At 49.9% G+C, this 23,326-nt stretch overlaps 1 protein-coding gene across 6 annotated transcripts in view; it reads right to left on the bottom strand.

Annotated features, from left to right (window-relative positions):
• Window positions 1–23,326, bottom strand: part of LOC135896103 (inactive histone-lysine N-methyltransferase 2E-like) — a 458,065-nt gene that overhangs the window by 265,807 nt on the left and 168,932 nt on the right. For all 6 annotated transcript variants that reach the window (XR_010562591.2, XM_070541359.1, XM_070541357.1 and 3 more), the window contains exons 8-9: window positions 13,775–14,001; window positions 10,374–10,607 (exon numbers count right to left, since the gene is read on the bottom strand). Coding sequence is in view for 5 of the 6 variants with exons in the window: in XM_070541359.1 (XP_070397460.1) it covers window positions 10,374–10,607; window positions 13,775–14,001 (461 nt within the window). In the remaining variant the exon portion in view is untranslated. The remainder of the gene's footprint in view (window positions 1–10,373; window positions 10,608–13,774; window positions 14,002–23,326) is intronic.

Below are 23,326 nucleotides of genomic sequence, written 5' to 3'. Positions count from 1 at the left end.
CTTTCAAAAAAAGATGCTTGTTACACACTGGCAAAGTCATTCAGGAAGAGAATAAAGAAAACGCCACACAAATCTGAAGAAGGGCAGCGGATTGGGCGAGTTGGTGCTGCATGGTAACAAATATGGTGTGAAGGTCGTTTTTTCTGCTCCGATGAAGCTGGGTAAGTTAGGGGCAGCAGTTCAGAGGAAGCACGAAGGCGTTAAACGGAATACTGCTTGCAAGGTAAATCATGCCAACAAGCACATCAGTTGTAAGAAGGGTGCTGTCCACCAAATTTCTTTATCTTGTGGCCAAACTTACATAGGCCAGACAGGCCGTTGCATCAATATTAGACTAATGGAGCATGCCAATTCATTAGACAAAAAAGACACTAACCTGGCAAAGCATTGCAGTATTTGTAAATGCGTACCTTTCTTTGACGATACAAAATTGTTATTTTTTCATAGTGACAAGACTACCAGAGAAGTCGCTGAAGCATTTCATATCATCAGAAAATCTAATAGTTCCGTTAGCAAAACATCTTTAATCTTGTCGGTGAAAGAAATGGCATTGCTGCATAAAGGGTAGATTGCAAGGCAGGTACAACGCGTGCGAATGTTTGCTGTCCGGAGTTTGTATCTGATCATTGTTGTATTGACCGGGCACATGCGTGCCCTGTTTTCTATGTATAAATGTTTGACTTCCTACTTCAAATAAATCAGTTGTAAGTTCAGCGCCGTGTTTGTCTCCTCCTCATTCTGGTCCCGTCGTTTAGCGCTGTTTGAATTTTATTGTTAAACCTGAAGAGCGGTTCTTGAGATATTGCCTTCCTCAGCACCACTACTAGCGAAAAAATCCATTCCGAGAAAACAGTCCTTAAAGTTGAACATGTGTTTTTATTAGAAAGCTAGCTTCTAATTAGTCCTTGTGGCTTCAGGCACGCTCAATATGTCGGATTCTTGACTGGCGATAGCTGAGAGCACAGTTCCATCGCTGTCTACGCAGCCTACACAGTCTGCACTCGCAGCGGAAGATCAGAAGTTCAATGCTCGTACAAGTTGCGTATCGCGCTACCGAACACCAAACATTCGCACTGTCTTGGGCTTCACTGCCGGCATCGCGTGTAACAATGAAGATGAAGGCCCCAAAACTAGGGAAAAAAAAAAGCTGAGAAAATAATCTAAAAGATAGCGCAAGGCAATGAGCTGCTCCCAAGCAGACGGACGGAGCGGGGGGCTGCGAAAGGAGCAGCCGCCACTGCCGCCTGCGCAGCAGCCAATGGCAGGCGCACTCCGCATCACATCACAGGAAAATGCCAATAGCGCCTCAATCGCCCCGCCAATGCCATTTTGGAAAAGGGCAAAACAGAGACAAAGGATTCACGGTCGAAACGACACCAAGATGGCGTAGGCAGGCCGCATGGGCTGGGAATGGCCAGAGCGCGAAGTTTGTCTTCATTTTGGCATTTGCGCGTGTTTTGTGGGACGTGGTGGCCTAAAAAGCTGTTTTCTTTTGTACTTTGCGGTTGAATTAGGTGCTGATAATTACAGAACAGGTAGTTTATGAGACATACGACCTAAAAATAATTTTCTTTTTTCAAAAATAGACTTTTTTGCAATTTACCGGTTTTCAAGGGCCGTGTACCCCCCTAAGTGACTTAAACACTTAAGTGACATTTAAACACTTAAGGTGAATAAACACTTTGTGTCAAAGGCTCCCCCTGGCCCCCTTGGCCTGAACTCGCCGAGGCCACAACTCGCTGCGAGCCGCGGGTTAGGGGGTCACAGCTCCGACTGTTGGGGCTGTTGCGAAAGTGTTAGCAAGTGACTGCTGCTCCGCCGTTGCGGTGCAATCCAGAGATGGGTCAGGTGCACACGCGCATGCTTGAGAAATACCTCTATAAACTCTATGGCTGCGACTACTGAAGCGCTCCCTGTCGGCACTTGCTAGTGTCACGATGCAGTTACACTTCACTCCTGCTATCTCCATCTCACAAGCTGGTTGCACTGAGCATGTGCTGGTGGGCTAGTTTGTTAAGCACGATTACAAAGATGGCGCCGAATAAAACAACACACGAAGAAGGGAGACACGAGACAAGCACGTAGGCGCACTAACAAATGAGTGTTTTATTTCTTGACATAGTAATATATAGCTGCTGTCAAGGATCAAAACAACAAGAAATAAACAGGGCAGTCATTTGCATCGCACAAGGGAGCGAAGATACAGAATAACATTTTAAGAGTCACTCTCAAGATACGCCAGTTCCTTTGTCGAAAGCGAAACTAAGGCTTCACTGATACAATCAACACCTCGCTTTTTGATCTCAAGCGCTTCCAATATCTGCCGTGTCAGTTGATCATCAGCTCTGTTCAGATTGCATGAGCATAGATATAAGATGGAAAACCAGCTCTCCGGTCATATAAGTGCGCATTGTAAGGCTCACAAGTGCATCCCAGATTTTGAGAGAACCAGTGTTTTGAAGAGAGCTGATGATCAACTGACAAGGGAGATATTGGAAGCGCTTGAGATCAAAAAGCGAGGTGTTGATTGTATCAGTGAAGCCTCAGTTTCTCTTTCGCGTATCTTGAGAGCAACACTTAGAAGTTATTCTGTATCTTGGCTTCCTTGTGCGATGCAGATGACTGCCCTGTTTATTCTTGTTGTTTTTACCCTTGACAGCAGCTATATATTACTATGTCAAGAAATAAAACACTCAGTTGTTAGTGCGCCTACGTGCTTGTCTCTAGTCTCCCTTCTTCGTGTGTTGTTTTATTCGGCGCAGTCTTTATAAGCTGGTTGCAGCACTGCCGAAGGTACGATGCGTACACAGGCAATATCCTTGTGCAGCAGTATATAGTTCCAGGCGCAAGTGGCTGATTATTGGGTATACACTAGAAAGTTTCATTTTTTATTGTTACATGAAACGGTACAGCGACAAGTGACATGTTATGCGAATGCACATGCACGTGTGCGAATGCACATTGTATGCCAAGAATTACTGTGGCAGTTACTGCCGTTAACCGCAGTAGCCACTCTGTGATTACACAACCAGCATGGCAGCACTCATACAGCCCAGACTGCCTGCTTCAATCGAAATTTACGCTTGTTACTTGCTCTCTACCCTGTCAGCAAGAAACACGCGGCAAAATCTGTCATCACTAAGTCTCATCTCAAGCTGAGGTTAAAACGTTACGTATGTTTTGTCGTAATTATCTAGATCGGCTGTGTTTTCAGCGGCAACGACTACAGACACGGCACCGAGCCGTAAAATTGGTTTGATATCTAGTTAGCGGATGGCACCACAGCATTAACAGTGATGCATTGACAATGCTGAACGCCATAAAGCATAACTGTTCGCGGCATCATTAATTTACTACCACGCTCTATCACGGTACGTGACTACGGTAGCGAGCAGATGCCAAGTAGATGCTGAGCGGATGCTGTGGCGCAGCTGAACATTTGTAAGGGCATTCACCTGCACTACTTGCGAAGGAGGGTGCAAGATAACTGCAGGGAAAGCAAAGCCCTGTTCTTGCATGCATGTAAACACAGCTTATGGTTACAGTGTCAAAACATTTTTTTTTTTCGCCAGTTCACCAACTTTGGAGCATGTAACAGTGTCATGAGCCAATAAAGGAAGAAAGAAAGAAAGAAGAAAAAGCAGAAGATAAAAAGAAAACAAGAAGACACGAGGAGTCGATGGCAGAAATAAAGAAAAGACAAGATGGAAAATAAGAGCGTATGAATAAAAAGAATACAATATGAAGGCAGAAGAAGAAGCGCAAAAGTGCATGCGCAGCTACGTGGCCAATGGGAGAAGGGACACGTAGCCGATGAGAGCGGCCCAGCTACGCTCTGGGACGAAGGGGGGGAGAAGGGGCTGGAGGCCGAACAGGACGGGTGGATCGCGGAGATGGCAGCAACCCAGTGGAAGCAGTTCTTCAGCTCCTGCGGTCACGACCCGCGAGCTGAGTGGACCTCCCACCGGAAGCCGCAGCTACAGGCTGACGGCGCCGGTTCCCGGAGTCCCTGCAGTTATGATCCGCAGCTTGCGGAGTTGACCGTGCGATCCAGGCGCCTAGGTCACTCCATCCTCCTGACCCCCTGACCAGGCCAACCGTGGACCGAACGTCGATCACAGCGACGTCGAGTCTACAACACATTGGCGAGCCCAACAACATGTTGTCGGAAACAACGACGACGACGTGACGTGGCCACGTCGATAGATTTTGTGTAAATATTTTCAGCTTCACAATACGTCGTGTGCGAGGACTGAAGACAATATTTTCAATTAACTAGCTTTGTATATAGTTTGTCGTATGTTAGGGTTTTGTCATTAGATTGACAACGCATGCTTTCTGGATATATATTGCTGCAGGAAGAAAGCAGGCCCACGAATATAAAATTATGTATATATTATGTATATTAATGGCGTTCAGGCAAGTGCCAGACTTCGTCTTCCTCTCGTCCAATCCAACTTCTTCCTTCACTTCACCGTAACATCACCCTCCCGGCGGAGTAGCCCCGTCCCGGTGCAAGTTATGGAGCCTCACTTAATGGGGGGACATACGGCTTCAGCCTGGCGACGTGAACAACATCGCTGGTGACGTTGGAATGCACTGAAGGCTGACCGACTGGGGCGATCTCGTACGTCACGTCGGACAGTTGGCGTAACAACTCGTACGGTCCAGAATAACGGGAAAGTAGTTTTTCGGACAAGCCGACGCGACGTGAAGGCGTCCAGAGAGGGACAAGGGAACCAGGTGAAAAATGGGAGTCTCGGTGCCGAAGGTCGTAGCGTCGTTTATGAGAAGCTTGCGAGACTGTGAGGCGATGACGGGCGACTTCTCGGGCCTGGGCGGCTAAGTCAATAGCATTGCGAGCGTAATCAGTGCAGGATGATTGTACTGCGGAAGGTAGCAACGTGTCAAAGGGCAAGGTGGGGTCGCGGCCATACAACAGGTAAAATGGTGAATATCCGGCAGTATCGTGACGGGACGAGTTGTATGTGAAAGTGATGTATGGTAAAGCGACGTCCCAGTCGCGGTGATCGTCGGAAACGTACATGGCCAGCATTTCAGTTAGCATGCGGTTGAGTCGCTCGATGAGGCCGTTCGTTTGAGGGTGGTACGGGGTAGCAATCTGGTGTTCTGTAGAGGAGGAGCGGAGCAGGTCATCGACGACCTTCGATAGAAAGTAGCCACTGCGATCCGTCAGCAACTGGCAAGGGGCGCCGTGGTGCAGGATGACGTCGTATAGTAAGAAGTCGGTGACATCTTTAGCGCAGCTCGTTGGTAGCGCTCGTGCGATGGCATATCTCGTGGCATAATCGGTTGCTACAGCAATCCATTTGTTTCCTTTGATGGAAATTGGAAAGGGGCCAAGGAGGTCTAGGCCCACACGGGAGAAGGGCTCTGTAGGGGTGTCAATTGGTTGCAGCAAACCAGCGGGAGGCATAGCAGGCGTCTTCCGGCGCTGACACAGGTCGCAAGAAGTGACATAACGGCGCACAGAGCGATAAATGCCGGGCCAGAAGAAGCGTCGCCGCAGGCGGTCGTATGTTCGAGTGATGCCCAGATGTCCAGCAGTAGGAGCGTCGTGAAGTTGCTGGAGCACGGCTAGACGAAGGTGCTTGGGAACGACTAGGAGGAGCTCCGGGCCGTCAGGACGAACGCTACAACTGTATAAAGTTCCATCGCGGAAGGTGAACATCCGGAGGGACGGGTCATTGGGCGAGGAGCTTAGGCGTTCTATAAGCGTGCGAAGAACAGGATCTTTGCGCTGCTCGTCGCCAATATGGAGGAAGCCGGAGAGAAGAGAACACTGATGTCCGAGTCTGCATCAGTATCGTCAGGTGGATCCACTGGATTGCGGGACAGGCAGTCAGCGTCTTTATGCAGGCGCCCTGACTTTTACATAATGGAAAATGTATATTCTTGTAGACGCAATGCTCAACGTGCAAGTCGTCCAGTTGGGTCCTTCTAACAAGAGAGCCAGCAGAGGTTGGATGATCGGTTACGATGCAGAAGCTCCGACCAAAACGGTACGGCCGAAATTTCGCGACCGCCCATACGAGGGCAAGACATTCTCTCTCAGTAATGGAACAATTTCGCTCGGGCGTGGAAAGAAGGCGGCTAGCGTAAGCGATGACACGGTCTTGGCCCTGCTGACGCTGAGCGAGGACAGCACCAATGCCATGACCACTCGCGTCAGTTCGTACTTCAGTGGGCGCAGAAGGGTCAAAGTGGGACAGAATTGGGGAAGTTGTAAGCCGCTCAATCAGGGTGGAGAACGCTTTCTCCTGCAGTGGTCCCCAAGAGAAAGAGACGTCTTTCTTAAGAAGGTCAGTGAGAGGGTGAGCTATGTCAGCAAAATTTTTCACAAAACGCCGGAAATAAGAGCATAAGCCCAGAAAACTACGGACATCGTTGGTTGAAAAAGGTACAGGAAAATTTCGCACGGCGTGAACTTTCTGTGGATCAGGTTGGAATCCGGCGGCGTTTACGAGATGGCCGAGCATGTTAATTTCACGGAGACCGAAATGGCACTTGGAGAAGTTTAGCTGAAGGCCAGCCTTGCGAAACATGGAGAGTATGGTTGTGAGACGCCGCAGATGGCTCTCAAAGTTCGGCGAAAACACAATCACATCGTCGAGGTAACAGAGGCATGTAGACCACTTCAAGCCGTGCAAGAGAGTCCATCATGCACTCGAATGTAGCTGGCACATTGCATAATCCAAAGGGCATGACTTCGAATTGGTACAGACCATCTGGAGTGACGAAGGCGGTTTTCTCGCGGTCCATTTCATCAACGCTAATCTGCCAATAGCCGGAGCGGAGGTCAATTGATGAAAAATGTTGGGATCCGTGAAGGCAGTCAAGAGCGTCATCAATGCGAGGCAGGGGATAAACATCCTTCTTTGTTATTCTGTTGAGGTGACGGTAGTCAACGCAGAAGCGCCACGAGTTGTCTTTCTTCTTTACTAAGACAACTGGTGATGCCCATGGGCTACTTGAAGGTTCAATGATGTCCTTGTCCATCATCCTGTCTACCTCTTTTTGTATGATGGCCCTCTCTGTTGCAGAGACAAGATATGGCCGCCTATGAATGGGGATGACGTCACCGGTGTTGATGCGATGCGTGACAACAGATGTCTGACCGAGTGGACGGTCGTCCAAATCAAAGATGTCCCGATAAGATGACAGGAGGTGAAGAAGAGCTGCTGTTTGCTCGGAAGGAAGGTCTGGGGCGATCATCTTAGAAACATTGTCCGTAGGCATCGAGGACGGAGGAGTGGGTGACAAAGGTCCGTTGGTACTGAGGAAGGATTCAGAGGTCAAAGAAGAAACCTGAAATTCTTCCAAAGTGATATGCGCTATGGCGATACCGTGTGGCAGCACATGCGACGAAAATCCAAAATTGAGGAGGGGCACGCGAGCGCAGTTCTCGCGGTTCCGGACTAAAGTGCTTGGCAGGGCGATATTGCGCGACAAAACCACGTCAGTAAGCAGCGACACGACGTACTCGCCATCAGGTACGGGAGGACAGGGCGTCAGGAGGACATTTGCAGCCGCTTGTGGAGACAGCCTTGCAAACTCAGCTGAACATAAGTGGTGTGAAGCGCAAGTTGTTGCGTCGGCAGGAAGCGGCAGATCCAACTGAACAACACCTGTGGAGCAGTCAATTTGGGCAGAGTGTTTGGAAAGGAAGTTGAGGCCGAGAATTAGGTCGTGCGGACAGTGTTCAAGGACGATGAACTGGAGCCGGAGCCATGGCCTCAAGCTCACGGCGAACGATGCGTGTGATATCTTCTGGTCCTGCGGGCTGAACGAACCGCGGCGGGTCTTCGCAAGAAGATGTCGCGGCGGTATTGGGCAGCCGGTCGAAAGTTTGAGCGACGCGGCGGCCCTTCGCTTGTTCGAAGCGCCGGCACTCCGTTACAATTGCATCCACAGTGGCACAGTCCTTACACATCAGGAGATTGGAGGCATCGTCTGCAATACCTTTAAGTATGTGACCAATCTTGTCTGCCTCGGTCACGTTGTCACCAGCCTTGCGACAGAGGGCCAGCACATCCTGTATGTACATCACATAGGATTCTGTGGACGTCTGAGCGCGGCACGCAAGTTCTTTTTTTGCTGCCAGCTGACAACCGACAGGTCTGCCAAACAGGTCTCGCATTTTTTCTTTGCAGACATCCCAGCTCGTTAGGTCAGCTTCGTGTGTGTCGTACCATTGCTTCGCAGTTCCTTTTAGATAAAATATCACGTTTGCTGGCATCATTGTTGGATCCCACCTGTTGTTGTCGCACACTCACTCGTACATCGTAAGCCAGTCCTCGAAGTCGGCATTGTCCGTGCCACAAAATGTCCCTGGGTCCCGCGGGTGAGTGAGGATGACCGTTGGCACGGGCTGCTGAGGCATTGTCGCTTGTGTCGGTTGATTTGCCATTGTGGCGGCAGGTAGATGACGTCCGCTGCGAAGTTCCGTGATTGTACCCCGCACCTTCCACCAAAATGTTGCAGGAAGAAAGCAGGCCCACGAATGTAAAATAATGTATATTTACAAATTTATTTATTTATTTTACAATACTGCCGCTCTCAGCCGAGAGCCTAGCAGACGGGCATGAACACTTTCTTTTCCAGACATAAATACATTGCGAGTTACACAAGAATGAAAAAGCAACAATATTCAACAAAATACAAAGGATAAGGTAGATAAGCTATACAACAGAACACTAAACAAAGCAGAACAAAAATGAACAACAACCGGGGCATATCATAGTCAAAGCAAAAAACGTGAAGTATTGGAAACAAAGAAGTGTATACATTTTTTTTCTAAGCACTGTTAGTTTAGCATAAAGAGAACAGGGAACAAACATGAGAAATCATTAATAATCTCTTGTGATGAGCTCCAGTTGTGAAACGAACAGGGATAAAGAATTTGTCGCTGTTAATGATGAGTTAAGTTCATTCCATTCTCTGATTACTCGAGGAAAGAATGAGTACCTGAATGCGTCATTAGAAAAGGAATATTCAGTTAGCGTATGTTCGTGTTGATGCCGTGTTATTCTAGATTGCGAATATGAAATGTACCGGGTGATATCAATTTTATACTGATGGTGCAGCATTTGAAACAGAAATTTTAATCGACCTTGTTTCGCTCTCGTCGATAATGTGTTGAGGCCTGAGGAAGCTAAGAGACGTGAAGGTGAGTCAGTAGAACGATATTTACTATGAATGAACCTTGCGGCTTTTCTTTGTACAGCTTCAAGTTTAGCTATGTTAGTTGCTGTGTAAGGAAACCAAACTGTTAATGTTAATTAACTGTTAATTAACCAAAATGAGGTTAATGGCGTTCAGGCAGGTGCCAGACTTCGTCTTCCTCTCGTCCAATCTGACTTCTTCCTTCACTTCACTGTAACAATATATTTTTCTTATGCTCATGCCCGATAAAGGCTTTTCCTAACTCAAATGTTTCTTGCGTCGTGTTTACCACCCTGAGACCGTGACAAAAAGGATGACAAGCAGACGCTGAGCAGACGATGTATCGCAGATGAGCACATCTCAAGGGGCATTGGGCCTTCCTATTGGCAAAGAATTCATGTAGCTTCCACAGTGCTGCAACCAGCCAGCTATTTTACTTTTTGATGCTGACGCCAGATCCATTACAGGAAGTCAAACGTGGATGCCAGCATAAAACACTTTCATGTTAAAAATTTCATTCAATCGAGGAATTTGATACATAGAGGTTCATTCCATCCAGGTTTAACTGTAGAATGGTGACTGAAATTTCGAATCTGTACAGTGTCTCATTCCACTGCTCGGACTAATTCATGTGCACGCAATGTCGAAAACATGGCGACCGCAAACCAAGTTCCTGACACACGAATGTTACTCGTGCCATCTGTGCCCTCCTTCTTGTTCTTGAGGTGGTTTCTCCACTTTCCAAGTGCTGTACAGCCACTGTGACACATCTTTATTAAATCGGCATCAAACCTCAACTTTGGTTGCCAACTCGCGACCAGGCAAGGTGGTTAGGCTTAGCCAGCAAGGGTGTTGGACAGCAGGCCGTTGCGGAAAGCTTGCCCTTGGTACGTTCGTACTTGTAGACATCAACACAGAGGTCGGGCATGCGACCACGCACATAGGCTGAACTTACAGCGGCACGTGTGAAACAGTCCACTTTTTCGGGTGGTCAGCAGCTGCAACGACTGCGAATGCCTATCAAGTTTCCAAGTGCGCGTAGTAGTAGGAACAACAGAAGCTGGCATGTGGACATAAGGCCTAAAAGCTCTGAACTATATCTGCAGAAAACCACTTAAACTGAGAGCAATCAAGGTGCAAGCGTGACAAAGATTCCCATAAGTTGTTACGTTACAAGTGATCCTCACCAGTGTCGGTAGTCAAAGTCGAAGGGGATGGTGATTTCCTCGGCAGGTGCCAGGTCTCGGTCAGCCACCAGGTAGAGCCGCAGCAGGCCCTCTTGGAAGGTGTGCCGCACCCGCGCGCTGGGACGGCACGAGCGGCGAACAAACCGTGCCTCGTTCCCATACACTCGGGCGTCCACACAAACCCCATCTTCGTTATCCGCCCAGCCCTTGTAGAAGAGCACACATGGGTACAGCCTGCAAGAAGAAGGCTAGGCACTGCTGCACCTGGTACGAATAGTGCACATTTCACATAGTCAGAATCCTATATACCGTATATACTCGTGTAAGGGCCGCCCTCGTGTAAGGGCCGCACCCCAACTTTGAAAGCGGATATTTCGAAAAAAAAAAAACAAAAGTTCAAAATGTCCCGCCAGAAAAGTGTAGTTAGTTCATTTACAGCCAGATGGCGCTGCACGCTTTTCCGCTTTTATTCTACTTCCGCCGACGCGCCGACCACGCTGTTGACAGCGCGCCGCCATATTTGCCTTGTGCGGCCTCTTTGTTGGCATCGTTCCTAGCATCGTGTCGATACGTTGGCAGCGCGACTTCAGATCGGTGTCGTCGGTGTCACTTTGTTGGTTGTAGTGAACCCTGCAGAAGCCAGCGCACGTGACGGACGATGGGCCGGCATCTGAGATCATTCACTGCAGCATTTAAGCTGCAAGTGATTGACTATGCCGAGGAGCACGGGAAGCGGGAAGCTGGACGAAAGTACGACGTCGATGAGAAGCGCGTGCGTTACTGGATGAATCAGAAAGATGCCCTCGCCGCTACTAACAGGAGCCGAAAGGCGTTTCGCGGGAAAAAGTGCAAGTACCCGCAACTCGAAAGCGAGCTCGTCAACTACGTCGTCGACACACGAAGGGACGGCTACGCCGTATCGACTGACATGATACGCGTCAAAGCCCTCAGCATCGCTCGCCACATGGAAATACCCCCGGCACAATTCAAGGCAAGTCGGGGCTGGGCTACGCGGTTTATGAACCGTAACCAGCTTTCTATTCGGCGCCGAACGACGATTTGCCAAAAACTGCCGCGCGAGTACGAAGACCACGTCATTAAGTTTCATCGCTTCGTGAATGCTCTCAGGAGGGAGCATGAATACGACCTGTCCCAAATTGGGAATGCGGACCAGACACCTGTGTGGTTCGATGCACCGGAAAGCACCACAGTGGATTTAAAAGGTGCGAAAAGTGTGTCTGTGCGCACGACTGGTGCAGAACGCCAAAGGTGCACTGTGATGTTGTGCATCACGGCAGACGGCAGGAGGCTTCCGCCGTACGTCGTATTTAAAAGGAAGACTCTCCCAAAAGAGAAGTTCCCTCAGGGAATCGTCGTACGTGCGCAAGAGAAGGGCTGGATGTCCGAGGAACTGGTCGTTGACTGGATTAAGACCGTCTGGGCAAACAGACCTGGAGGGCTGTTACAACGGAAAGCCCTCCTTGTTTTGGACAGCTTTAGGGGCCACTTGACCGACCGCGTCAAGAACCGAGTTGCCGCAACTCGTACGGACTTGGCCGTCATTCCCGGTGGCCTGACGAGTGTGCTGCAGCCGCTCGACGTATGCGTCAACAGACCATTCAAAGTGGAATTTCGCCGATGTTACTCTGAATGGATGGCTGGAGGCGTCCACGAGAAGACCCCTACAGGACGGCTGAAGCGGGCGTCGCTCCAACAGGTGTGTGAATGGATTTTGAATGCGTGGCGTGCCATGTCAGTAGAAGTAGTTGCTAAAAGCTTCAAGGTAACGGGAATTTCGAACTCCATGAACGGCACCGAAGATGACCGTCTCTGGGAAGACGCGGACGCCGAGGCGAGCTCCTCCGAGAACGAGGACAGCGAAATGGAATCCGAATAAAAACATTTCTGGCATGTCATTTGTGACTCTTGCACTCTGCTACTGTTGCATAAACAGTACAGACCTTTGGCCTGTACTGCCTGTACTAAATCGGCCTGATTCGTGTAAGGGCCGCACCTAGCAAAATTTTCGAAGAAAAAGTGCGGCCCTTACACGAGTATATACGGTATGTACGTCCCTTGAAACCTAAGCTGGCAGACATCATACGATTCATCTCCACTGGTCTCCACAGAAAATCGAATGACAAGAATAATTGCTTATTACTTGTGAGCGCATGTCAAATATACAGGGTGTCCCAGCTAACTTTAGCCAGAGTTTAAAATCATGCCGATGCACTCTAAGGCAATGCGACCAAATGCATGTTGCTCACTATTGTCTGGAGGGGTGGCACCACAGGAGTGGCACACCACCACCCGTAATGGGTTCTGTTCCATGTGCACATGTCGTGCTGATCTCAATCACCTGAGTTGGGAGTGCCCCCTCTACATCCCGCCAAGGCTTCGTGCCCTGGCCACCATACAGCTGGCCTTCTTCTCCCCGTACTTGGGCTCCATGTCTCCGGACCATACCACGTCTCCGGACCATGCCATCGAGCTCTGGTGAGCACTGCTGTTGTTTCACCAGAACCCGGCGGCACCACCCATCGGCGATCGGCTCCGCGACAGCCACAAGCGTCATGCGGCCCCCATTCAGTTGCCACCAGGACGTTCGTTAATAAAATAGAGGCAGCCTTACGCTTCCCCTTTTGCAATAACACCCCTCCCCTTTCCACTGCAGCGTCTTCGGCGCATTTTAATGTGGAAGAAATGTGGTTTCATTCATTCATTCACTTTCTATCTGTTAGGAATTAGTGTTTTTCTGCTTACTGAAGATGCCTGCGAAATACAAAGAAATACCACGTGACATGTCTGCTTGCGCGACAGGATTGCAGGACACCCAAATGCTCCGCACACAAACGAACATAGCACCTAGCTGGGTGCCAGTGCATTGAATCAAGCGCTCCATTTTTTTCCTTCTGAAGCTAAAGAATTAGTGAGGTTATACTGTACTGAATATAAATGACATTCTCAGTTTAATAGAGGGCCAGAGTTCTATTTCAATCTTTTATTGCACAGAAAATTTTGCTTTACACTTTTTCTCCAAAATACTGAAGGGCTGTCCCATCTTTCTGGCAGCTGGATTACTGTAAGGCCCACCTCCATGAAAGCGCAGACTACCCCCCAAGTGACTTGATCAGCCATTGTTAGTGCTGTGCTGGTCGACCACAGTCGGCACAGACAACAGGCTCCTTTCCATTGTTGGGTTCAACATGCACTGCCACCTCTCAAAGATGTTTAAGTCGGGAGGTCAAGACACGCTCGCACTGTGGTGTTGCTTTTAAGATGATTTTTTGCAATGTTATCTGAAATTAAGCTTTGTACTACTGGATGATAGTGGATGATTTTTCCGACCTGACCCGAACAGTGAGACATTGTGTGGGGGGCATATGCAGTGGAAGAATTACCTCTTCTGGAACACAGGGTTCTGCAGGCGGAACTGGCTGGCCGACAAAAACTTCCCGCGCACCTCAAGCAGTGGCTGCTGGGCAGGTACTGTACGGGTAGTCACCAGGCGGTGGCGGCCCTCCTGGCGGCCCCGAGGGGGGGCACACTCGTCCAGTTGCCAGGCACCCTCCCAGCCACCCCGCAACAGCTCCTCTTCGGCCAGCTGCTGCTCCTGCCTACCTTTGGCCTGGAGAAAGTGCAACATGCATTGACACACCAAAGTCCACTGAACATCATCATCATCAGCCTGGTTACGCCCACTGCAGGGCAAAGGCCTCTCCCATACTTTTCCAACAACCCCGGTCATGTACTAATTGTGGCCATGCCGTGCCTGCAAACTTCTTAATCTCATCCGCCCACCTAACTTTCTGCCGCCCCCTGCTACGCTTCCCTTCCCTTGGGATCCAGTCCGTAGCCCTTAATGACCATCGGTTGTCTTCCCTCCTCATTACATGTCCGGCCCATGCCCATTTCTTTTTCTTAATTTCAACTAAGATGTCATTAACTCGCGCTTGTTCCCTCACCCAATCTGCTCTTTTCTTATCCCTCAACGTTACACCTATCATTCTTCTTTCCATAGCTCGTTGCGTCGTCTTCAATTTGAGTAGAACCCTTCTCGTAAGCCTCCAGGTTTCTGCCCCGTAGGTGAGTACTGGTAAGACACAGCTATTATATACTTTTCTCTTGAGGGATAATGGCAACCTGCTGTTCATGATCTGAGAATGCCTGCCAAATGCACCCCAGCCCATTCTTATTCTTCTGATTATTTCCGTCTCATGATCCGGATCCGCCGTCACTACGTGCCCTAAGTAGATGTATTCCCTTACGACTTCCAGTGCCTCGCTGCCTATTGTAAATTGCTGTTCTCTTCCGAGACTGTTAAGCATTACTTTAGTTTTCTGCAGATTAATTTTTAGACCCACTCTTCTGCTTTGCCTCTCCAGGTCAGTGAGCATGCATTGCAATTGGTCCCTTGAGTTACTAAGCAAGGCAATATCATCAGCGAATCGCAAGTTACTAAGGTATTCTCCATTAACTTTTATCCCCAATTCTTCCCAATCCAGGTCTCTTAATACCTCCTGTAAACACGCTGTGAATAGCATTGGAGATATCGTATCTCCCTGCCCGACGCCTTTCTTTATTGGGATTTTGTTGCTTGCTTTATGGAGGTCTACGGTGGCTGTCGAGCCGCTATAGATATCTTTCAGTATTTTTACATACGGCTCGTCTACACCCCGATTCCGTAATGCCTCAGGGTGTAGACGAGCCGTATGTAAAAATACTGAAACATCATGTAAAGTCCACTGAACATCGTGTATCCTCATTATAAAAGAGTGCCATGGTTTGCAACTGCTGCTGTGAATGAACCTTTAGGGAATAAATGGAAAACTAGTGCAGGCACCAGTGGCCAAATCAGTGTATCACATGAAGTTGTCTGTGAACAAACTTTAATGTTGTGTGTTGCAAAACAAAGAGCGACTGGCGAAGCAGTTCACAGAATACACAAGCCTAAGTTAATATACTAGTATATACAGTCGAACCTCGATATATCGAACAGCGCAGTGATCGCAAAATAGTTCGATATAGCCAGAATTCGATATATAAAATCACGTAGAAAACGCGTCAAAAACTAGCGCAAATCGTGGCGCAATAGGTACTCGCATGAAGCTTCAAACAAAGTATTTATTTAGTTCGCTGAAAGTACTGAAGCAGCGTAGCCTGCTTCATATTGGCAACCGCGTGCTTGACCACGGCGTCCTCAACAGAGTCCAAATGGTCCACAAGAGACGGTCCAGTGCCTTCTATTGCGCCACAGTAGCGGCGTACAACGGCCAAAGCAGCTTCAGCCTCAATTGCAGTCGTAGCAGGGCAACATCAGCGCTTGCGGGATCAGCCTCGGCAGCGTCTTCGTTTGGCCGCTCAGCAGTCACTTCTGCCGCGATCTCCACATCTGTTAACTCCGCCACTGTTCCGGTGCTGTCGTCACCGCCAACGAAGTCCGCAATGCACATGATGTGTGGCTCAGCACCGACAAAGCGCTCCAACTGGCTCCACGGCCGCCTCGATCACGCGCGCACGGCGGGGGCAAGCCTCGCCGTGCGCGCGTGATCGAGGCGGCTTGCCCCGCCGTGCGCGCATAGGCACGCGCGTGATCGAGGCGGCCGTGCTGGCTCCAAGCCGCCGCATGTGTACGCCTCTACGTTCAAATGGCGCCCTCGGCGCAACCGATGTGGGCAGCTGTCGTACGCAGCAGTCTGGAACGCCGATCGCGCCGCCGCTATCTTCTAGAGTGTTGCGGGAAAGCTCGCCTCCTGTCAACAGAGCGCACTTGGTCTGGGGCAGCGGAGTTCGATATATCCATTTTACATCCGGCCCCGTTCGAAATAAATTAAAAATGCATGCGATTTTCCATGTGATATAGAAATTGTTCAATATACGCAATAATTCGATATATCCGTGTTCGATATATCGAGGTTTGACTGTATTGCTACATGGAGGCAGACACAACAGGGAACACAACAGGGGAATAGCCGTATCGGAGCACTATCGGTAGTGTCAATAGCAGCAGGTAGAGCGAGTTGCACAACACCAGCAGAACAGTCTATCAAAGCGGAATACGACCAGTGCTCTAGAACATAAAATAAAACAGAAGTATGATGTCCGGCGACACTCCCGCAAACCGGACACATGCCAATAACGGCTGGTGTTCCACTGTCGGCGACTTGGACTACAGGCGATGGATCAGGAGTGAGGACTTTCTTGAGACGATTCTGAAGCTGAGCATTCATCACAGATACGTGCGCGCCAGTGTCAATCAGAGCCGTAGCAGATATACCATCTACGTTCACTTCAACGAGGTTCCGATGTGTGGGCAAGGTCAGAAGAGGATTTTTGCATCGGGTCGGTTTGGCAGCAATATTTACAGTATATTTAGAAGGAGAGTAAACAATGAACTATATGGTCGAATGTGTGCGCCAGATCAAAAGCGTCTTCTTCATTGACACTCCTCTATAGAAATATTACCGTAACATGACCCCCGGCTCCTGAAGCACCATCATAGTGCTTGTTAAGGTGTAGGGGAGTAGTAAAGTTTAAGGTGGGATTCGTGAATAACGTCTGTAGCCGTCGAAATGAAGGGAGAGGTAGAATCGAGCGGGCCAATCTCGTGAGTGACGTCTGTTACACGTATTAAGACACAATTGGGTCTGGAGTATCAGGAAATCAATTTTTCAGAGAGTACAACGCACCAAGTTGGTGTCCACAGAAGCACAAGGGCACATGGAGTATAGATAACGTTGCAATGAAAAGAGTCATAGCGGCGGCACCTCTGGTGTTATTGCAGTATCGTAAGGTGATGGCAAGCAATCTAATGTGCCTCGTCAGCTTCAGAAATGGCATCCTGGGTGTACTCAGTGCACAAATGGTCGGCAGCAAGGATGATAGTGCCAAAGGATAATGTTTGGTCGCGGCCAAACAGAAGATAAAAGGATGAAAAATCAGCAGTATTGTGATGGTAGGAATTGTAGGCAAGTGTAACGAAGGGCAGTACAGTGACTCAGTTATGATGGTCAGAAGAGACATACACAGAAAGCATGTCCGTTAGCGTCCGGTTGAACTGTTCAGTCGAGTCGTTGGTTTGTGGGTGGTAAGCAGTCGTAAATTTGTGTTTTGTCGCGCAGGATCAAAGCAGGTCATAGATAACGCTAGAGAGAAAATAGCGACCATGGTCGGTAAGGAGTTGACAAGGGTCGCCATGATGTAAGACGACGTCACGTAGCAGGAAATCAGCAATGTTCATAGCTGAACTGGTAGGGAGAGCGTGTGCAATTGCGTATCGGGTGGTGTGGTCCGTAGCAACAGCAATCCATTTGTTGCCAGCTGTAGAGGCAGGAAGAGAACCTAGCAGGACAAGACCAACTCGGAAGAAGGGGTCAGATGGCACGTCAAGGGGCTGAAGGAGGCCAGCAGGAGGCACAGGTGGTTTCTTTCGGCGTTAGCACAGTTCACATGCAGCGATGTAGTGACGAACGGAGCAGTAAAGACCAGACCAAAAGAAGTGATGCCGAACGTGATGATAAGTCCGGGAAACATCAAGATGACCAGCCATCGGGGAGTCGTGGAGCTAGCCGAGAACACTCAAACGCAGATGCGTAGGAACGACAAGCAGCAGTTCGCATCCGCCAGAGTGGACGCTGTGGCGATGTAATGTGCCGTCTTTAAGCATGAAGAGGTGAAGGGACAGATTAGGTGCTGCGGAATCCAGCTTCTGAATAAGATCACATAAGGTGGAATCACGGCGCTGTTCATCACGGATGTGGCTTAAAGCGGAGAGTGAGAGTACACATGCAGGCACACCATCAGAGGCTTCAGACAGACCTACAAGATTGCAAGACATCAGGATCCTGGTCCAATCAGCAAGACTTATAAGAAGCAGAGTATGTGTATCCTTGGAGCCGCAGTGCCCTGCGACCAAGACGCCCAGTGGGATCCTTAATGCTTAAAACGCGAGCAATAAAAACAGCGCTGAACGACGGGACGAGTGAAGGGACACAGACAACGGCGCTGACTAACAACCAAAGTGTGTTTATTCCGTCAGTCAGCATATATATGCTCTGCCGCTTCAGCGCTGTTTTTATTGCTCGTAATCATGAACCAACCAGCCCAAATGCGTACTCTTTTGCTTAAAACGCGTTTTGGCACAAATCCATTAAGGGACGAAATCCAGCAAAGTGCGTGGTAATTGGTAGCCACGGTGAAATGCTGGTCATGTAAATAGGGGCGGAATTTGCCCACCGCCCATACAAGAGCAAGACACTCCCGTTCCGTGATGGAGTGGTTCTGTTCGGCTGGGGAAAGGAGACGGCATAGGTGATAACACGGGCAACCCCATTCTGATGCTGGACCAAAACAGTGCCAATTACATAGCCTTGGCATCAAGGAGCCTTTGCATCACTGCTGAAAAAAATTACAGTCAAATGGATAAAAAGGCACTTGGACTCGTGTGTGGTATCACAAAGTTCAGGCTGTATCTGTGGGGATGGAAATTTGAAGCAGTTACCGATCACAAACCCTTGTTGGGTCCGTTAGGCACTGTGAGGCCTATTCCTGAAATGTCATCGAGGGTTCTTTGCTAGGCGTTGCTGCTGGCAGGGTACAGCTACAGCCTGAGCTATAGGTCTGGAGGCCTGATAGTCGATGCAGATGGGTTGAGTAGGCTTCCCTTACCAACAACAGGATGTTCTGAAGGGGTTCCTGCGGAGGTATTCATACTTGAAGGTCTCTATCCCCGTGTTCTCTCATCAAATGTGTTCACAAAAGCTACTGCAAGAGACCCAGTGCTGTCAAGAGCACTTCAGGATTTGTGGTCTGGCCATGTTCTAGACTTGAAATCAGAGGGGAGGGCCATATAGTCGAACACGGATATATCGAAATCGAAGGGGATCGCGAATTAATTCGATATATCAAAAATTCGATATAAAAAATACAGGCCCAGAGACTTTACCTGTGGCGGACGATGACCTACCGATCGGCGCATTCAAGAATGACAACTATTTCCGCACACACGACGCAACGTAATGCTTTATTTGCGTGAAAAAAAAATCGCTTATGTTGGTCTGCTTCTTCGCCTTGCAAATGAAATTAAAGACGCCAACCTCGATCTTATCGAGGCTGTTCAGGTGCGAAAGCCCGGTTCCTTCCATGTCGCCGCAACAACGGCAAATCAAGCTGAACGCTGCCGCCACTTCAGCGGCGGAGTACGAGCGTGTAGCCGCGCCCTCGTCCGGACGATCTTCGTCGCCACTTGAGCTGTCAGCCTGGGTCCCTCCGACTGCAGCTACAATATCCTCGTCGGCGAGGCTCGCAACAGCCTGAACATTGCTGTCAACGTTCACATAATCGTGCAGACACTTCGGCTGGAACGGCAGCCGGGAAAAGGGACGACAACTCGCGAAACGCGTCGTCCATGCACTCGTTGGCGCCGTTACCGTCTTCGCAGGTTTCAGGAAGTTTGGCTGTCACGAGGCTTGCCTTCCGGAAGCAGTTGGCCACAGTATCCTGCTTCACGTCTCTCCAGGCGCCCGTCATCACTTGAATGGCCCCCAGCAGGTCAACCTTCAGCTCGGTGCCCATGCGGAGGTTCACCAAAAGCCTATCAATGAGTTGCCTCCTGTAGCCGAGTTTGAACGACTTACATGATGCCCTGGTCGAGCGGCTGCAACTTTGCTGTCGTGTTCGCCGGCAGAAACTTGAGCGCAATGTTTTCGAGCTTGCAGGTGGTGTGATGGGCCGAGCAGTTATCGACGAGGAGGCAAGCGTGACGCCCCGATTTGCCCAGTTCGGCGTCCCACGCTTGCAGCCATTCTGTGAACAGCTGACGCGTCATCCACGCCTTCTTATTGAAGGCGTAGCGAACGGGGAGCTGCTTACAGTTTTTGAAGCAGCGCGGTGCCCTTGCTTTGCCAATCACAAAGGGCTGGAGCTTTTGAGAGCCATCCATGTTAGCAGCGAGCAGAACGCTCACGCGGACTTTGCTCATCTTGCCCCCGTGACACGTGCTGGCCCGGACGTCGAGCGTCTTGCTGGGCAGCATCTGCCAAAACAACCCGGTCTCGTCGGCGTTGAAGATTTCCGCGGATGAAAACTTCGCGCAAATTTCCGGCCATTCCTTCGAAATCCACTGCTGGATATCCTGGCTGATGACGGCTCCGCTTTCCCCAGAAATGGTTTTGCCAACTATCTTATGGCGGTTCTTAAACCTCTGCAGCCACCCTGTGTTGTCGGCGAAGTTGTCATCACTGAGTGCAGCGGCAAACCATTTGGCTTTAGCCATTAGCATTGGGCCATCCACCGGAATGTTCTTAGCCCGCACCTCTAAAAACCACACATAGAGGGCCTTTTCAACTTTCTCGTGGGCAGGAGCGCACACACGACAAGCTCCCGACGTTCGTAACTCCGCCGCTTTCGACTTTATGTCCGCCTTGTTTTTTAACAAGGTGCTTAGAGTGCTCCGAGGAATCCCGAAGTTGTCTGCCACCGTCGCACTTTTCTCGCCCGCCTCAACACGCTGAATGGCTTTCAGCTTTGTCGCAAAGTCCAGGTTCTTGCGCTTCTTGACGCTGCTTGTGCTTGCTGCGGCCATTGCTTCCGCATCAGCTCACCACGATCCAGTCACACGTGTCGTGAGACGCACGCAAAACAATAATGAACACGAAACACAAGAACGCGCACAAAACACAAGAATTCACGTGCGCAGCCACCGCCAACAAAGCGCTCGCGATGGCCACCTCCGAGGGCGACAGCGACGTACGAAAGGCACGAGCTGTGGTTGGCTGAGCAAAACTCGTGAAAAAGCAACAAGAAAAAAAAAAAGGCAAAAGGAGGAGGCCACCGCCGCCTTCGTTCCTGGCTACCTTTTCCGAGCCAATCACTATGGTTACGCGGGGGAAGGATGAGAGACATTGGGAGAGAGAAAAATCAAAGCAGTTCCGCAAGCAGGGTGTTGCCGCAAGTCGGAGAGCGTGCGCAGCGGGAGTACCGTCTGAGCCTCCCTCCCTCTCGCTCTCACATTTTCCGAGCCTTTCGAGGGAGGCGCGGAGCACGCGGGTGCAGCGAGTGCCGAGATCGCGCGGCGTTCTATATATCCAATGGCGGGTAAAAATATCGTTCGATATAAACGTACAAATTTCTATACTATTACACAGAATTTTCAAGGGGATAATTTACGAGTTCGATACAGACAATAATTCGATATATGTGGGTTCGATATATCCGTGTTCGACTGTATATGTCCCGATCCAATGAGTTAAGTGTGCATCAGAAGTCTGGGCTTCTTGTGTGTTAGGGAGTGACAGTGCGCAAAGCCAGCATTGTAGATAAAGGGAGCGGTGCGGCGAAGACAACTTAACATCGAGAGGAATGGGTGAGCGCAAGAAGCCAACGATGAAGAAGCGAAGCGCGTGATATCGATGCAGCACCGTCAAAACAAAATACTAAGAAAGGCACCATTAAGGGCCGTGCACGATGGGTGACATAGAAGGAAAGGAAGGAAGAAGAAGAAGAGATCCTTGATTGGCGCAATGGTGCTCAGACGAAAGTGAGCGCCGAAGAAGTCAGCATTCGCTGGGAGCGGGAATAAGCCATCGGGTCGTGGGCCCGAGCTTCCAGACTCCTATTGGCAGAACCTGGCCTCCGGAGCTAGGACAAGGTCCCATCACGTGACAACCTGGAGTTTGCTCAAGGAGCGACCAGTTGTGGCTGCTGCGTCAAAATGGTAGCCACACCTTGCACGTCGTTGGCAGCTCCTGTCCAGCGGACAGGAGCATTGCTGGCTGCCCCACGGTGCTGCCCCACGGTGCTGCCCCACGGTGCTGCCCCACGGTGCTACCCAACCCTGTCCTTCCTGGACTGGCAACCCTTCCTTCTGGTTGTTGGTGCTTCCTGGGGTGTGGAACTTTTGTGACCAAGGCTAGCTCCCCTGGCTTCGCATCAACAGGAGCGACATCTTTGTCTCTTTGTACTGTGGCACTTTCCCCAGGACCTGGTTCTGATGATGAAGGCGGCACCCTCTTGGATATTGCCCTGTTGGCTTAGCCTAGTTTTGCTGAGTCAACCTTGCCACTTGGCCTCGGTCAGCCTCCTTTGCAGGCTGGCCTCGTTCCCCCAGCTCGTGCGTTACACTTAGTTCGATCTCCAGGAACCGCCGCTGTTACGGCAACATGGCGGACATGGCGTGCACGCCGGAGGTAATTTCCCGCACAAACCGTGCTTCTCTCTCCCCGGCACGAATCATCGGGCGAGTAAGTGTCACCGGGACGTGCCCTCATTGGCCTCCCGAGTGGCGGCCCCTGGGCGCCCTCTTGGCCCGAGCTCTCTTCCGCTGAGCGCTTCATCGCCGCGGCAGATGCACACAGGCCCGCAACGAGTTCACTACATGGGACTTTTGCTCCTGCTACTCCTTGTTCTTGCGCTTGGTGGCCCGCTTACCGGTTAGCCCTAGCACAGCAGATGCGCATACTCGATCATTCTTGCAGTGAGCCTTTCCCGTAAGCGCTGTGACTGTCGCACTGTGCTGTATCTTTGGCGAATAAACTCACACTTGTTGGCAATCCGACTCGGGAGCCATCTCTGCATCGCGTCGGAGAGTCTACGAACCCTGCCATAGCGCTTTTGTGCATTGCAGTGTTGAGAAGAATTGTGCCTTTTCCCAACTGGTGCTCGTAGTGTAAGCCTTGTGGAAACCCATCTCAACAATGCACACATACACACACACACACACACACTCATACATACATATATATGTGAAACACCCCAAGAATGCTAATCCGTTAGAATCCAGTCTGTAGCATCAAGGTATTTCCAGGAGAGATACGATCGCTTTCTCAGTGTAACAGCTTTGGGGTATGAACTTGGATGGAAGGACCGTCTGTTGGGCTACTTGGTCCAACATTGTAAATTCCAAATACAATGCAAAAAAATACACATACACATCTGCATCTGTCATGCCTTCTTTA

This window comes from Dermacentor albipictus, chromosome 6 (genome assembly GCF_038994185.2).
Source record: "Dermacentor albipictus isolate Rhodes 1998 colony chromosome 6, USDA_Dalb.pri_finalv2, whole genome shotgun sequence".
NCBI lineage: Eukaryota > Metazoa > Arthropoda > Arachnida > Ixodida > Ixodidae > Dermacentor > Dermacentor albipictus.
Note: the sequence above shows the minus strand (reverse complement) of the source record. Positions and strands in the feature narration are given on the sequence as shown.